Here is a 14,522-nt window from a genome sequence, read left to right as displayed (position 1 = left end):
AGCAAAGATTATTACAATATTCAGATTACCGAGCAGGGGAAATTAATTGGACTAATTAACATACAAGTAAATGATGATACCGTTAACACATTTCATTAACTCAAACTGTCATTCTATGTTCCTGGTGCACTTGGTATTGCATTACAATGAATTGAATTCATTAAATTATGCAAATGAAAGGTACGAAAAAATGGACGAGTCCTTTTAACGTTATAGACCACATTTTCTGACTTCAGCAAATTGACTAAGACTCAAAAAGCATGTGCTTTTCACTCTGATTTACCAGATAAAGGCTTTCATACAGTGTAATTTTAATTATGTTCACAGGTGCTAAAACCAGGTAGGTTATAATGCATTTCTAACTCTTCCATACAATTGTCTTGAGTGTGATATTAAAGCAAAAAAATTGCAGCAGCAATAATAGCTAATTTGAAAAGTGGTACTTTTTATATAAAGTAAAGATAGTGTGTGTGCTGGAGTGGGTTGGCAGTATCAGGAATGCATTGGTTTAATATGTAATGTCACCACAAAAAAGCAATTATTACCTATTTATTTCTTTGTAAATCATTATGAATATAAACATTTTAGGCACTATGGGGACAGTTTAGCCGGAGTTTCAGTAGAAAGCAAGAAAATGCAGAATATTAATACAGCTTCCTTGGTATTTACTCATCAATAAATGACTGCAGGCCATAAAACCCAAGAGCCATTATCCCCGACAGTGCTGTATATCATGCTCAAAGTCATGGTGAGAGAATACAGAATATGGTCATGACTTTCTGTGTGACATTAACTTGGTGGTTAATTGAGGGTCCACTCCTCCTGTTGGCCTCAATGGCTTCTTGCCTTCATCTCAGCGACACCATGGGGGGAGGGGTCAAGGGGTCAAACATACCTCTGCTCCTGCTCCCTTGGCTGTACTGACATCTACTGGACTACTAACTCAGAGTGTGAGCCGCTGGGGGAGAACTGAACCACCGGGCTGCCAGACAAGTCTTTCAAAAGAGACAAAACAATTAAGGGTTTCAAAACTTTTAAGTAGAGACCAGGATAACTTGTCCATGTTTAGTCATTTTAGTACAAAATATCAAGCTGCCCTCAAAAAGTGGACATTGTACAACCATTATACACCATTACAAAAAAGAATTTTAAATAAAGCAAAATGAAAGGAAATTCAAGTGTTACAGAAAGGTTTATATTGACGTTATATTGACATACATTTATACAGAAGCTAGATCAACAGAATTTTTGAGAGTGAGAATATAAACTACAGTGCTTCCTACATATGCTGACGCTGTGAAATAAACACTGTATGTCAACAGTGTCTTACTATTTACCGCTTCGGGCATCATGTAATCTCCTGAAGAGGACCTTGTGTCAATATGTGACACCGTGTGAGAAAATACCTCCCAAGAAACCTATTGTGTGGCACAAAAATCCAACATTCCAGCAATAAATTCACTGTTCAGTGTATACTTTTATCATTCTTCAATTTAACATTTCAATATTTTGGAAGGGCGGAAAAACAAACATAAAGCAAAATCGAACAAGATATAATGACATGGAACAGGGAAACCTAACATACAATCCGATCAATAAAAAGAAACAACACAAAGACAGAAACATTGTACATTTACTGACAATGAGTGTGAATGACAGTTTCTTGGAAAGTATACAAAACATTTCATACAAAAGGATTAACAATAAAATGAAAGTGATGAGAACAGTGCTGTTAAAAGAGTACCGCTTTCAGCAATACATTGACATTATTTCAACTGCCTAATAGGGCTGATTGAGTGAGATACTGATGAAGAATCCTACCAAGCGATTTCATTAAGGTGATGGGGGTTGTCCTTTAAAAAAAAAAAAAAACCTGACATGGTCAGATTCAACAAGCATAGGTAACATGGTGACAGCTTAATTCACCTCAGCTTTTGGTCCATCAAATAACATTTCTTAACAACACCCCACAATGGCCCCAGGAGCTACAGGGGAGATTTACTCTAGTATGCACTATCACACAGTACTGCATGACCAAGTCACCCTGAGTTTGTAGTCAAATTTGGCAATTATCTCCCAAAGATGGCTTTTTTTTCTTCATATTACAATGCAACATTTTGTTTTCAATTACTCAAGAAAAAAAAATGTTTTTACAAAAACACATTTGAATTACATATGATGAAAAAGCCATTTTAAAGAATTTGGACTTCAATATCACAAATCCATTTTCTATGCAAAGCCTACTATAAATAGCTGTTCAGTCAAAATATTTGATACGCAAATAATGCATATCATATCAACTGTATATGTTCAAGAGGAATTATAATACAAAAAATGTAATTACATGATTGTTTTTCATTTCCACCTGCAAAATTATAGAAGGTGTGAGCAAATAAAACAGGGGGGAGAAGGGCTTGCTAATTTGGTAGGCAAGCACAAAAACTACAGGAAAAGGAGGACACTATGAAAAACAAGTCATAAATGCATAATATAAAAAAATGAATAATAACATGAATAAATTTGCATGAAGACACATCTGGACGTAAGCAATAACATTACTTCAGTTGAATAAAATTAGCTCTGTTGTGAAATTTTGCGTTGCTCAAAGGAATATGGAACAGACCTTGCTAACCAAGGACATCATCAGAATATACTACCAACAAAGGCATTACACCTGCAGGAGCAAACTCCTCAACTTACCATTCTTTTTTTCCTTTTTTCTTTAAAAACACATCATTAACAAATAAGTAGCTTCAAAACGAAACGGCATCCTACATTTCCAACTACACAATATTGTACAAAATAAGGCATTTCCTTGTGTGTATACTGCAACCACATCGTTTTCCACCTTTATCCTCTTTTTGCCCCCCACCCCACCCTTCCTCGGTAAAAAGACTGCCTATGGACATGGATTGACTATTTTTGTGTTAAAATATATATATAATTTTTTTCTTCAAAACTGGAATAAAAATGCAGGTTGGAGTATATGAGAGGGGTTGTAGAAGTTCATAAGTGGAGTGTAAATCACTCCATGACTTCGCTGGCCGCTACGGTGGTGACAAGCTGGAGAGGGATCTCTGCGTTGGCCAGGATGTCCTGGGCGTTGCTGGAGCCCTGCTGGATGTTGGTGAGGATGAGGGTGGTCCCGCCTGCCGTGGTGATGATACTGTCTGAGGACCCCGCAGACTCCATCGAGGCCACCACAGCGCTACCAGAGTTCACGCCTTTTTTGTTCTGATGAGTTTTAATGTGCTTCGCCAGGTGGTCGCTCCGCATGAAGCGCTTGGAACATTCCGGGCAGACAAACTTCTTCTCTCCTGCCAGAGAGAAAACAGAGTTGGAAATATAAAAGTGTTTGATCCTGTATAAATTTGGAGAGGGTCAAATGGGCACCCTGCCATTTTTCTGGGGGATCTTTTTTAATGTATCAGGAGGTAAGCTTAAAAAGTGGCACAAGAAGTTGTGATTTGTTTGTTTCATGAATAAAATTAATAAGATATGAACAATCAATATGAAGAATAAAGGTGTACTGCAGGTCTGATCGTGATTTTCATAGTAAATTCCAAATAAAGGCCTACTGCAGGACTGTTTGGGATTTACCCGGTGAAGTCCAAATTGGCTTTTCACTGCATGTCATTGTCCTGTAAGACAATCTTTTATAACTGAATTACTTGTTGCTCGTCATTGACAAAAATGACAAATAAATTGATGTGATTATTGATTATTGATTACTGTATACAATTCATCAATTAGAAAAACTGAATGAATGAATATCCACTTGCAAAGTTAATAGTGAGAGTAATAGTAAGAGAATATCTGAGCCTGCAGTTAAGAGCGCAGTGAAATGCTGCTGTAACCGGCACAGACAGATGTCTCACTCTCAGCCAATGATGCGGCCTAGCTCTATAAATTCAAACAGCAATATCTCTATGTAATGCATCTGGATGGTCGTGTCCCGCTCCCAGTCACAAAGCATCACGTAGATATACCATAATGTTTTGTTGCTATATTTAATTGGATATTTCACAGGAACATATATTCTGATCGACTATGAATTCATACTATGGTGAAAGATAATGGGAACTGTTCCTTGTAACTTCAAGGGAATATATTAGCAGGAAAAAATACAACAACAGATCAGAGAAACAGATCAGTTTAACAGATACAAGAGTATCTGCAACAAGAGTGTAAAGATTAAAGGAGAATCATGGGGGATAAAAAACTGTTGGCAGGTGCAGCATGCTACTGGCGGCAGTTATAAACATTTTTGTTCCTGCAGATAATGATGCAAATTAGGTTGCAGAACAAACTGATCAACTTTTTTCCCCTGAATGGAAAATTACCAAGTCTGTGAATTTTGGCTATGTTTTTGGATTACGGACTTTGATCCAAACCTGAGATAGGCAAACCCAATTGTGCTTCTGCTACTAAGAGGGGACAAACACTGTTATTTCTTGTATGACTCACACTTTGCAGGGCACAAAATTAACATATTTTACTCACATAGCCAAGCCATTATACATCACAGCCAATTCCACATTTTCCTAATGTGCAAACACTGAGGGAGCAAAGAGGGCACCTGTGTGTGTTCTCCTGTGTCTCTGCAGCTCGTCGCTGCGCGTGAACCTCTTCCCACAGAACATCCAGCTGCAGACGAAGGGCCGCTCCCCCGAATGCCAGCGCAGGTGCGCTCGCAGGTGGGACGTCTTTCCATACACTTTCCCACAGCCCGCGATGTGGCAGATGTGCTGCTTCTTCTTCCCCATGCTGGATCCTCTGAGAGACACAGGTATGAGCAGTTAGGATCTCTGCATGCCTATTTCACGCGTAGAGGCGAAAAGCTGCATCGAGACACACACACTGTACAGAGCGATCAGTCAGAGCGAAGAGCACCAGTCAGGCTAACTCACCTCCCGCCCGACTCTTTACAGTTGGGGCATGTGCACGCCACTCTGCGCAACCTCTTGCTCTCCTGGCCAAGCTGATCGTCCTCGTCCACCAGCCGCACGCGGAGGTGGGACAGATCGCTTGTGTTCAGGGTGGAGTCGGTGCCTAGCGGCCAGTCCTCAGAGTCTGGCTCTTCCTTTATCTGGATATCTGGGTAGCAAGGACAGAGGAATAAATTCATACATCAATATCAATACAAGCTCAGATAATGGCATGCCTAATAGCCTGCAAAATGCCCACAGTGAAAAGTGCTTTATTGTATGTGACAATAATCCTGACAACATGGCAGGGAATTTCACAAGTAAAACTCCATACAACAATATTGCTGTATAGATAACTTGATAAAAAAAACAAAAAAAAACAGAGAATATTGACACTTCCTCAAAGAGATGGCAACATGGTATTTATCATTATAGCTAGTAGTAGAACACAATTCTAAGCAACAAAGGATAGAAAAAAATATCAGCATATCAGGAAAGCAGACAAATGTTATGCCATAAAAAGTATGAGCCAGTTTGTGGCAGTCAGCAGAGTGTTAGTAGCGTAGGCATGTAGTCCATCTGGCATCGACAGTTCATTTCTGTCATTCATTTAGCATTTGTTTTGAATTTCACAGCCTATGACCAAACTGTAGGGGAAAACCAGTTTAATATATTGGACAGAGGGCAGAGCCTATTCCGCCACGATGAAAAACTTTTCATATGCTACCAATGGCAATAGGTGAGTCAGCACCTCAGTCATCAAGCACACACAAACATGTAATTACCATGTTGGGATAAAACCTATGATTTATTTACACATGGATAAGCCAGCTATGTCATGCAGCCATAAGACCAATCTGGAAAACATAGTGCTATATTTGTATTTTAGGCTATTATTTACGCTTGCTGTGCACTTTTACAAGATGTGCCGTTGTTAGCAGAAAATCGGCAAATCGTAATCGGCTCCATAAAACCTGATCAGTGCATCTCTAGTGTAGCCCTAATTCTTTTCATAACTAAATGATGAGAAGTTTATGATCTTATAGATGTGATTTTTAAGATATAGTCATACAGGTTATCGGCTGAAACTGTGGGAAATTTAGTATCCATTATGGACATTATTTTCTTTAGAGATTTTAAGATTTTAAGTGCATGTAGGATTCAAATAACTGCAGACCTAGTTTATAATTTTTCTTTGTGCAGGCAGTCTGAGCTATGAATGGAACAGCAACAGCAAACACTCACACGTGCACACAGCCTCTCTCTGGGCATCTTCTCAGCTCACTTCATGCCAATCCAATCCTGAATCTAATTATGGTTTTGTATTCACGGTAGGTTTGCGACAGAGCTGCACTGATTCCATTTTTTTGTTGTCCAAAGTGCCAGTACTCAATTATGAGTGCTCACCGTGGATACCAACACACCTTGCACTTTAAAGATCCACTTTGCAACTGCACCCTTGGCTAAAGCACTATTTCTCCACTGATGGCACCCTATATATTTTGATTTACTGGAGCATTTATTTCCACTCTCAAATTGATTAACTCAAAGCATTATTGAATGACAGCATGTGACAACTAAACGTGAGTTTTAAATGTATTTTGAGGCTGGTTTATGTTGGTAACTTAACTAACTTAACTAAAACAGACCTGTATTTTCGGTTACAACCATTTAAGAAAGTTGCAAAAAGCTTATTTTTAAGTATAAGTGGAACTCTTCAAGTTTATGTGATGTATTTTTATTGATGATATAGGCTACATTAAGTTTCAAGTTAACTGCTGGTAACACCACAGGCAATGCACGGAGAGAGCATGTTGTGTGTGCTTGTTTGCAGAATGAGGAGTTTGCACTAGTGTGCAGGAAGGGAGGGATGCATTTTATTTTTCCTGTGGGCCAGGTGAAGTTCAGAAAGGCAACTGGTCAAAGTGAATGGTAAACCCTGCGCAGGTTGACTGAAAACCTATGCTGGACGTCATCTGTGTTTGAGAACTGCTCTAAATTGTCAAGAATTGAAAGGAAGTAATAAATGAAGTATTAAAAATCTAGTGTTATGGGCAAACACCAAGATAAATAGATAAATATGCAGTCTGAAGCTTGTAAATCTGCCAAGAGGGACATAATTCAAGATACACAAGATGATTGGTTGGCTGCTTACAACAATGGCAACATGCGCCCACAAATTTCAACTGGTGGTAACTTCTTAAAAACTGACAATTTGCATCCTGTCTCCTACATATCGTTTGATAATGAAGAGAGATGCTGTACCTCCAGGACTGTCCATGTCCCCCTCGTGCTGGCCCACTGAGTTGATAGTCACCGTCTGCAGGTTGGGGATCTGTCCTGTGCTGATGTTGACTGGACTGGAGCCCAGCGACAGGGTCTGGACCGGAGCCAGGGTTATCTGTTGGGGCGGCGTGGTGGGCAGCTGGAGGTTCTGCAGGTTCTGCACACCCTGCACCTGGAAGGTCTGCCACTGGATCTGGCCCGACGGCGTCACTGTCTGGGCTTGGATGATAAAGGTCCCTGGGTTTATCAGTTGCACATTCTGCAAGCCCTGCCCGCCTGCTGCCACTGACTGCACTACCTGACCGTTGCTGGTCTGGACAGGCACCTGCTGCAGCTGAATGATGGGCTGAGCGGAGGATGCCTGGATGTTCTGGACCTGATTCTGCTGGATGAAGCCTTCCTGAAGACCAGAACTCGAGTCTCCTTGCTCTATAGCCATCGATGACAATGAAGTGTCTTGCGTCAGCAGACCTGATGCATTTGCTGTATCGGGTAGCTGAGAGGAAGACGTTGGCACATATATGTCTGGGTTTGCATTCGAGTCATTTACCGATAGCGTGTGTGAGAGGTGATCACCTGTCTTCTCCAGACTCTCCGAGCCATCCACGTGCTGACTGGCCATAATTAGCTGGCCATCAGCAGTGACTCCTGTTGCTATAGTCTGAGCACCAGACAGGCCAAGGGAGTCCAAGTCCACGCTGTTAATAGGAACAAAAGTAATGTTCCCGGGCAAACCCACAGGCACATTAGTGACAACCTGACCCTGGTTGTTGAAGGTGGAGCTGCCAATAGAAACTCCCTGGATCTGCTGGACATGACCAGTCTGTGATATGAGGTTCTGGTTGTTATTAAGGATGTCTGCAGTTGATGTCACACTTAGACTCTGGCTACCATCGGGCAAGATCTGAATCTGCCCTGTGGCATCGTGACTCAGACTAGCTCCATCCACAGCAGACGTGGAGAAGCTCAGGTGTCCATCGGCTGTCTGAATCTGAGGAATCACTTGGTACTGAATGTTAGGCACTGAATTGGCAGAGGAGGCGTCCGTTCCCGACGTCACAAAGATTGGTTGACTCTGAAGGTTCTGGAGAGGAACAACATACTGTCCGTTTGACGTTAATATCCCTTGACTCTGGATCTGTATCATTCCACATTCATCCTTTACAGCTGTTGTGGGGGTTAACACCTCCCATTTATCAGTCCCGGTTAGTTGTATAGATGTCTGAGGAAGAAAATGATTGACATTTGAAAATCGCAATGATTACACACCTCCTCTTGGTGAATTAGCAAAGAGAAATTAAGAATAAAAAATGCAAAGAAAGTATTCACAGGAATCTAGTAATAACCTGCCTTTTATATAAGAGAAAAACAATATTCTAAAGATAGTACACAGCTGACAATTTTGAAGGAAAATAAAAACCTCAAAGTGTTTGGTGCTGGTTCACACAATAGTATAAGAAAAAGAAAAAAATATCTTTTTGTTTTTGGTAAATATGACTACTTTCCAAAAATATGCATACATACTTAAGGAATATAGCCTACAATGTAATACTATAATGTTTTGGGTATAGGAACAATGACATTTTTAGACGACTAGTTGTCGGAATATCACGTCACCACTGAAAATAAAAGTTGCTTCAATCATAAATTCATCAATTTACTCAAACACCCCTATGCTTCTTGCATTTATCTCTATTTAGCTCTATTTTTAATTGAACTTGATGTAAGCCTTATTGGCTGATTTGTCAGGTGTGGGGGGTTGGAGGGGCTGCGTGCGAATGAGCTTTATTCCACTTTTCAATCTATTCAAATAATGACGGAGTTGATGTTTTTTCAGTTGTGTGTGTATATATCTAAGTAGGCTATATTGGCTGTATTTTTATTGACATTTTATTTAGCAATCTCAATATCTTATCTTTGTTCAGGAACTCAAGTCTTTTACTCCATTAACTATAAGCTAATGAGGCTAGACTAACTTACTACTACTTACTACTATTTTACTCCTATCTGATTAGCTCTATTTTGGTGGAGCAAATACAGCATACAGCTGGCTATAAATAGGTTACATCCTTAACATGCAGTATCAAGTCCATCATTAGGCTACGTTTCAAACTTTGCCAATCTAATTAGGTTGCGTTGGCACAGACCCAGCAAAACTGTTTGACCAATGCGCTGCGTCATCGGAGCAATAAATTACGGCCGTTGTAGTTCACCAACATGCTTTCAATGCCTGACAGCATCTTTGTTTTTTATATACAACATTGACGAGAAACATCAAGTATGCTAGCTTAATTCATTGCAGTACCTGAAATACATTTAAAACAAAAATGTAACTGGGCAGTTGTTAATTTGCCTAGGCGGACTGCCAAATATGACAAATGTATTGAAACTGTTGCGTGTTCTCCAGTGCCTTTCAATCTGGGGGTAGGGAACACTAGAGGATCCTGATATTTTGGGGGTTGTGAGATGGTTAATAAAATGTTAAAAGTATAGATATATTGCTAAAGTACTAGGCTATACATTTTATTATGGTTAGATTTTGTGAAAATTAATATTTGAATGCTTCTCTAATATTTAATTACATGACAACCTGAAATAAGGACAAATAAGGATATTGGCGTCAGTGTGTGCACACCTGTGCTGGGGGGGGATTCAGACCAAATAAGGTTGGGTGCACTTGTTTAAGGGCTCCCAGCCGGGTGGTGACATCCCAGCCGGGGCGGAGCTTGTGCTTGTTTTAAAACGGGCCCTACCGGCAGCAGGCTCCTGACCTGCCCACTGTGAATCAGCGACAAAAACCGGCCAACAACCAAAACACTTATGCATGTGGTGGAGGACAAACAATCTGACAAGTAAGCACTCAGCGATTTAATGGCCAAGTGTAACAAAAGAAATATTCAAACTACAATGTCAGCCTACATTTCCTTATTACGTCCTTAAACGAGTCCGCCAGTTGAGAACTACTGATGTGGCAACTATTTAGTAATGGGCTTCCTGCTGGTGCTATATAAAGGAAACATAACTGAAGCCTAAATAAATAAAACGTCTCCTAGCTTATGCTGCGTTCATGTCATGTTGGATTTACCGTAAATAGGACTTGATGACTGGGAAAAAAAAAACATGTCAGCCTCCTAGTGGTAATTCCAACTAGGACATATGGGATTTGTAGAAGTGTGTTAACACAAGCTGCAGACACTGCTGAGAATCCACAGATGTCAGCAGTACAAGATATTAATCACAATAACACAATCAATTCAATTTTAGAAAAATGAGTAATGTCTGCCGCAGTTAGTTTATGGTTAATTGTAAATTAATAAATACACATTATTTTGGATGTGGGCGTTACAATGAGTTAAACACATGAATACTTCAAAGTTGTAGCAAGGAGACGTCATCCCACAACTTATTCAGATATGACTTGAACGCGGCATAATGCCCCGTAAGCAAGTACAAGCTACGCTTCTGCCACCATTTGTTTGGCTGTTTAAGTAATTTTGATGGAAGGTTTCAATTTTGCTAGAACTCGGTCGAATCTAGCAGAGGTGCTGACTTACCACATCAGCGGCAGCACCTCTGTCCAACTCTGACGATGGCGACCCAACCTTACTGCAGGTAGTTGCTAGCAGGTCGAGCGGTGACGGCTGAGTGTCCTACCCACAATGGGCGGGTTTAAAAGGAAGAAAGTGGGTGGCCGTTAGTCCGGGCCACATAGGAAGTTTGACTTATCGCTAGCTAGCAAAGTTTGAAACGTGTGAACTTCACTAAGCACCACTCAATTACTAAAAACGCAGCAACGATGTATAGCTAGAGCCGTTAGCTCGAGAACGAAAAGTTACCTGATCTCCTTTCCCATTGTCTTGGTGCAGAAAGTCGCTTTGACTGCTGTCCACGTCCAAGGCAGCCATTTCCTCTTGTTTCACTGGCTGTTCTGGGGCTATATAAAAAGCACAACAGTGGGGAAAGGCAGGGCTAACGTTAGCTAAACAAACCCGATACTCACAAAATTTTACAGGATTACTTCTTGATATTAACGTACTAGGACAGTAACCATCGCTACAAATTACACTGGCGTCCCTACTGAAAACAGACTGCTATAACGACACTTTACCACTCTAAGCTAGCTGGTTGATGTATTCACAACAAGCTACTTAGCTAAGCTAAGAAGCGTAATGTTAGCTGCTAATGTTAGCTGCTACTGCTAACTAAGCTAGCGATCATTAGCTCTAAGATGAGGCATGAATGCTAGCATGCTAGCGAGCTAACTTAGCCAAAGGATGCCTGCGCTAGCTTATTAGCTTCCGTGGTTTGAGAATGAGATGGATATTACATACCAGTCATTGCGTGACTTGCTCAAAATCGGAGAATCTGGATAGTCACACACCACCAGACATGATCAGCAAATTATACTGATTGTAGGAGCGCAGGAATAGGTGATAACTGTCAAGATTTTTTCTATTTTGATTGACGGGCGGTAGGAAACACAAAGGGTGGGGCCTCCAATGTTGACTGAGAATTTTTGCGTCACGTACAGGAAATCCCGCCGTTCTCCCCAAAGGTGATTGGTTAACAGTTTTATATCCTGTGTTATTATTTGTCAGTCGTGATGTCAGTCATCTTCTGTCGAATTCATTTCCTGTTTATGATACCTTTTCAGTTTTGGCCTTACAGAGTGTTGATGAGGATGCAGTCAGCTTGTACAAAATGTAGCTTTATATTTTAATGCCCTCAGTTTTTTTTTTTTAGACAAGCTTATCTGACTTCAAGTGTCAGTTAACAATAACACAAAAAGACTGCTTGCCTTAAAGATCCATGAGATTGTGTGCAGTAACTGATGTAGGACAGTTAGTGGGCCATGACAATGGTTGTTATCCTCACCGCCCCACTAAATGGGAGAGCATGTCACGCTCAGCTATCACAATAAGTCTTTTGCCAAGCCAACCCACCTCTGACAGCACCATGGCACCCAGCAAGCATGGAACTTGAACCCATTACCTTATGCATCCCAAGCATTTAAACGACTACCACACCAAACATAGCAATTTCCAGATGTCTGTAAAAAAAAAAACACTCGGCCACAATGCTGGAGTGTTTCCTTGATGATTTGACCCTGTCTACAGCTGTCATAAAGTACCTCATCTGGTCTCCATTGCTTTCAGTTCATTGGGAGGTATTACGATATTGCCTTCTGTGGCACCCCAAAACACAAAAACAAATGTATATTCCAAGCAGATGAGTTATTTCAGCTTTGTTTTTGTTGTATAATTTTTGTAAATTAAGTTTAATTTAATAGAAACATATAGTCTATTCACAATACAGATTTGCTTTTCTTATGGCACTGCCACCAACCAAACTCTGACACTTCTGCCTTGACTGATAAGTCTGTTAATTCTGCCATCCATCCTGGCAGGTGTGCTCTCATGTGTTCTTACACAAGATTCAGTCTTAAGATATCTTTTGTGTCAATCGTTTTGAATCAATGATCAACACAAAAATTGAGTTTGTATTTGCCTGGATTCCCCCCCCCCCCCCCCCCCCCCATCTGATTGTGCACATTATAGCATTGTGAACCTGCATTGAAATGAGAGCCTGCATGCTATTGTGCCCGCTCTGTGCCTGTGATGCTATCAGGGCCCCACTTCTGAGTATTATTTGTGGTGTGTCAGTTCCTCACAGTGCGTGACCGGAGTGAGGCTATTTCTCTCAACCTTCAATTCAAACTTGGCCCATTACAGCCAGACTACAAAAGCACTTTCCTTGCACTCAGGAGCTCACGGCAGTGAATGGTGGATATTTCCAATCACTCTGCTGTCAATCCAAGTGTCAGGTAAACACAGGCCAATGGAAACAGCTTTAGAAAAACCTCGCAGCTATGTCTGTCTTACTCCAGTAGCCCTTGGAAACTTATCAGCAATTTCAACAAAGACCTCCAAGTTAAAGGGAAAAGTCAAATATCCTAATAGCAACACCAAAGCCAACATCCTGGAGGACACGGTGGCCTACACAAGACATATAATTGCTGGAGCATTTGTCTTCAGACTTTTGAGTGTTAGTTTGTCTCCGACTGCAGCTGTAGGCAGAGGAAATGAGATTGTATTGACAGACCTTGTATTCACCTGGTGAGAGGAATCTGTGAAGTCTCTAGAGCAATTACCCAGTGGGAGTTTCAATACATCTATGAGGATACAGATATAGCTGTAAATAGAGGCATCTATAGAGGCATCTATGACACTTTCACTGCATGTACATATATAGCTAACAGCCCATAGCTTTTAATTTTATTTTAGTGGAGAAACATGAGATGTCACAGTGTAGCATGATGTGGACAATGTAATGTATATGTTTGTGTTTATTTTTTTTCAAAGGTGCACAATATGAGCTGATAAGGAATAGTAATCAAAGCATTATTATTCAATGCAATTGCTTCTTCTCAGTATCTCCAGGGTGAAGGGTGTATGGCGTTGTTGTGGCACGGCGAAGAAGGCGAAATATGAAGGATTAGAGGAGCGAGTGTCCACAATGGCGCTGAGTGTGTGAGCGTATTAACATATTGACAGTTGTTTTCATGAAGGCCAGTCCAAGAGAGAGTGACCCCATGGAGAGAAACTGCCCTGCTGGAGGCACCTTGTGGGACACTGTAAATGGGACCTCAGAGAGAAAATTGAAACTGGTGCAGCAGGGAGAAGTGTGGATGGAATACCAAATGTGTGTTACTGACAACTTTGAAGAAGCACCATTGCAGACACAGGAACAATCACACTGTTTTTCTCTGATGCACTCAGAGTCAACAGTCGTACATGAGTGTAGGGGTTGAGGTCAAAGCCAGTCACACGGTGGGCTTTTATAGTGTTTTTTAGTCAAAGTTAGAGATCTGTTTAACACGTGTGGATACATTACTGTCCATATTTCAATGCTTAGATCATATTTTTGCTGTATTATGTTGCAGCAGTAAAATAAACTAACCTGTTGTGAACCAGGTATGTGAAGTCATCTTGTGTTTCAGACCTTTACTGTAATAACAACAGTAGATGCAAATGAGGCACTAAATTTGTCAATCTCTGGTTATGAGTTAAACACTCCTCTCTGAGACACTCCTCTCAGCCATTGGTGGCATTCTTTTCACTCAACATTGCACTGACAGTGTTTGTTCACCCTGAGGGAGAGAGCAATAAATCAAAACCCAAGTTATATCATGATTGTACAACACGAATCAGTGGAAAGCTGTTGCATAAACCCTCATCGATAAACATAAATCAATTGTTATTCTAGTCAAATTATTGTTCGACTTTGATTTCAGGTCTGTTAAAGTTT

At 40.7% G+C, this 14,522-nt stretch overlaps 1 protein-coding gene across 3 annotated transcripts; it reads right to left on the bottom strand.

Annotated features, from left to right (window-relative positions):
• Positions 1-921: 921 nt before the first annotated feature.
• On the bottom strand, positions 922-11,683 carry sp3a (sp3a transcription factor). Of its 3 annotated transcripts, none has more exons than XM_071531924.1 (7): positions 11,546-11,683; positions 11,051-11,148; positions 10,769-10,864; positions 7,194-8,436; positions 4,911-5,097; positions 4,580-4,776; positions 922-3,317 (listed from the first exon to the last, which is right to left on the bottom strand). In XM_071531924.1, the coding sequence occupies exons 1-7, from the start codon at positions 11,550-11,552 to the stop codon at positions 3,025-3,027; spliced, it is 2,121 nt and encodes a 706-aa protein (XP_071388025.1). In that variant the 5' UTR covers positions 11,553-11,683; the 3' UTR covers positions 922-3,024. The 3 variants fall into 3 exon arrangements, with proteins under 3 accessions (XP_071388025.1, XP_071388026.1, XP_071388027.1); XM_071531925.1 differs by having other exon boundaries at positions 10,769-10,855; XM_071531926.1 differs by lacking the exon at positions 10,769-10,864.
• Positions 11,684-14,522: the final 2,839 nt, after the last annotated feature.

This window comes from Centroberyx affinis, unplaced genomic scaffold (assembly GCF_046629955.1).
Source record: "Centroberyx affinis isolate AG114_WGS23_722 - 3 ecotype Tasmania unplaced genomic scaffold, CSIRO-AGI_Caff_v1 ptg002149l_1, whole genome shotgun sequence".
NCBI classification, from domain to species: domain Eukaryota; kingdom Metazoa; phylum Chordata; class Actinopteri; order Beryciformes; family Berycidae; genus Centroberyx; species Centroberyx affinis.
Note: the sequence above shows the minus strand (reverse complement) of the source record. Positions and strands in the feature narration are given on the sequence as shown.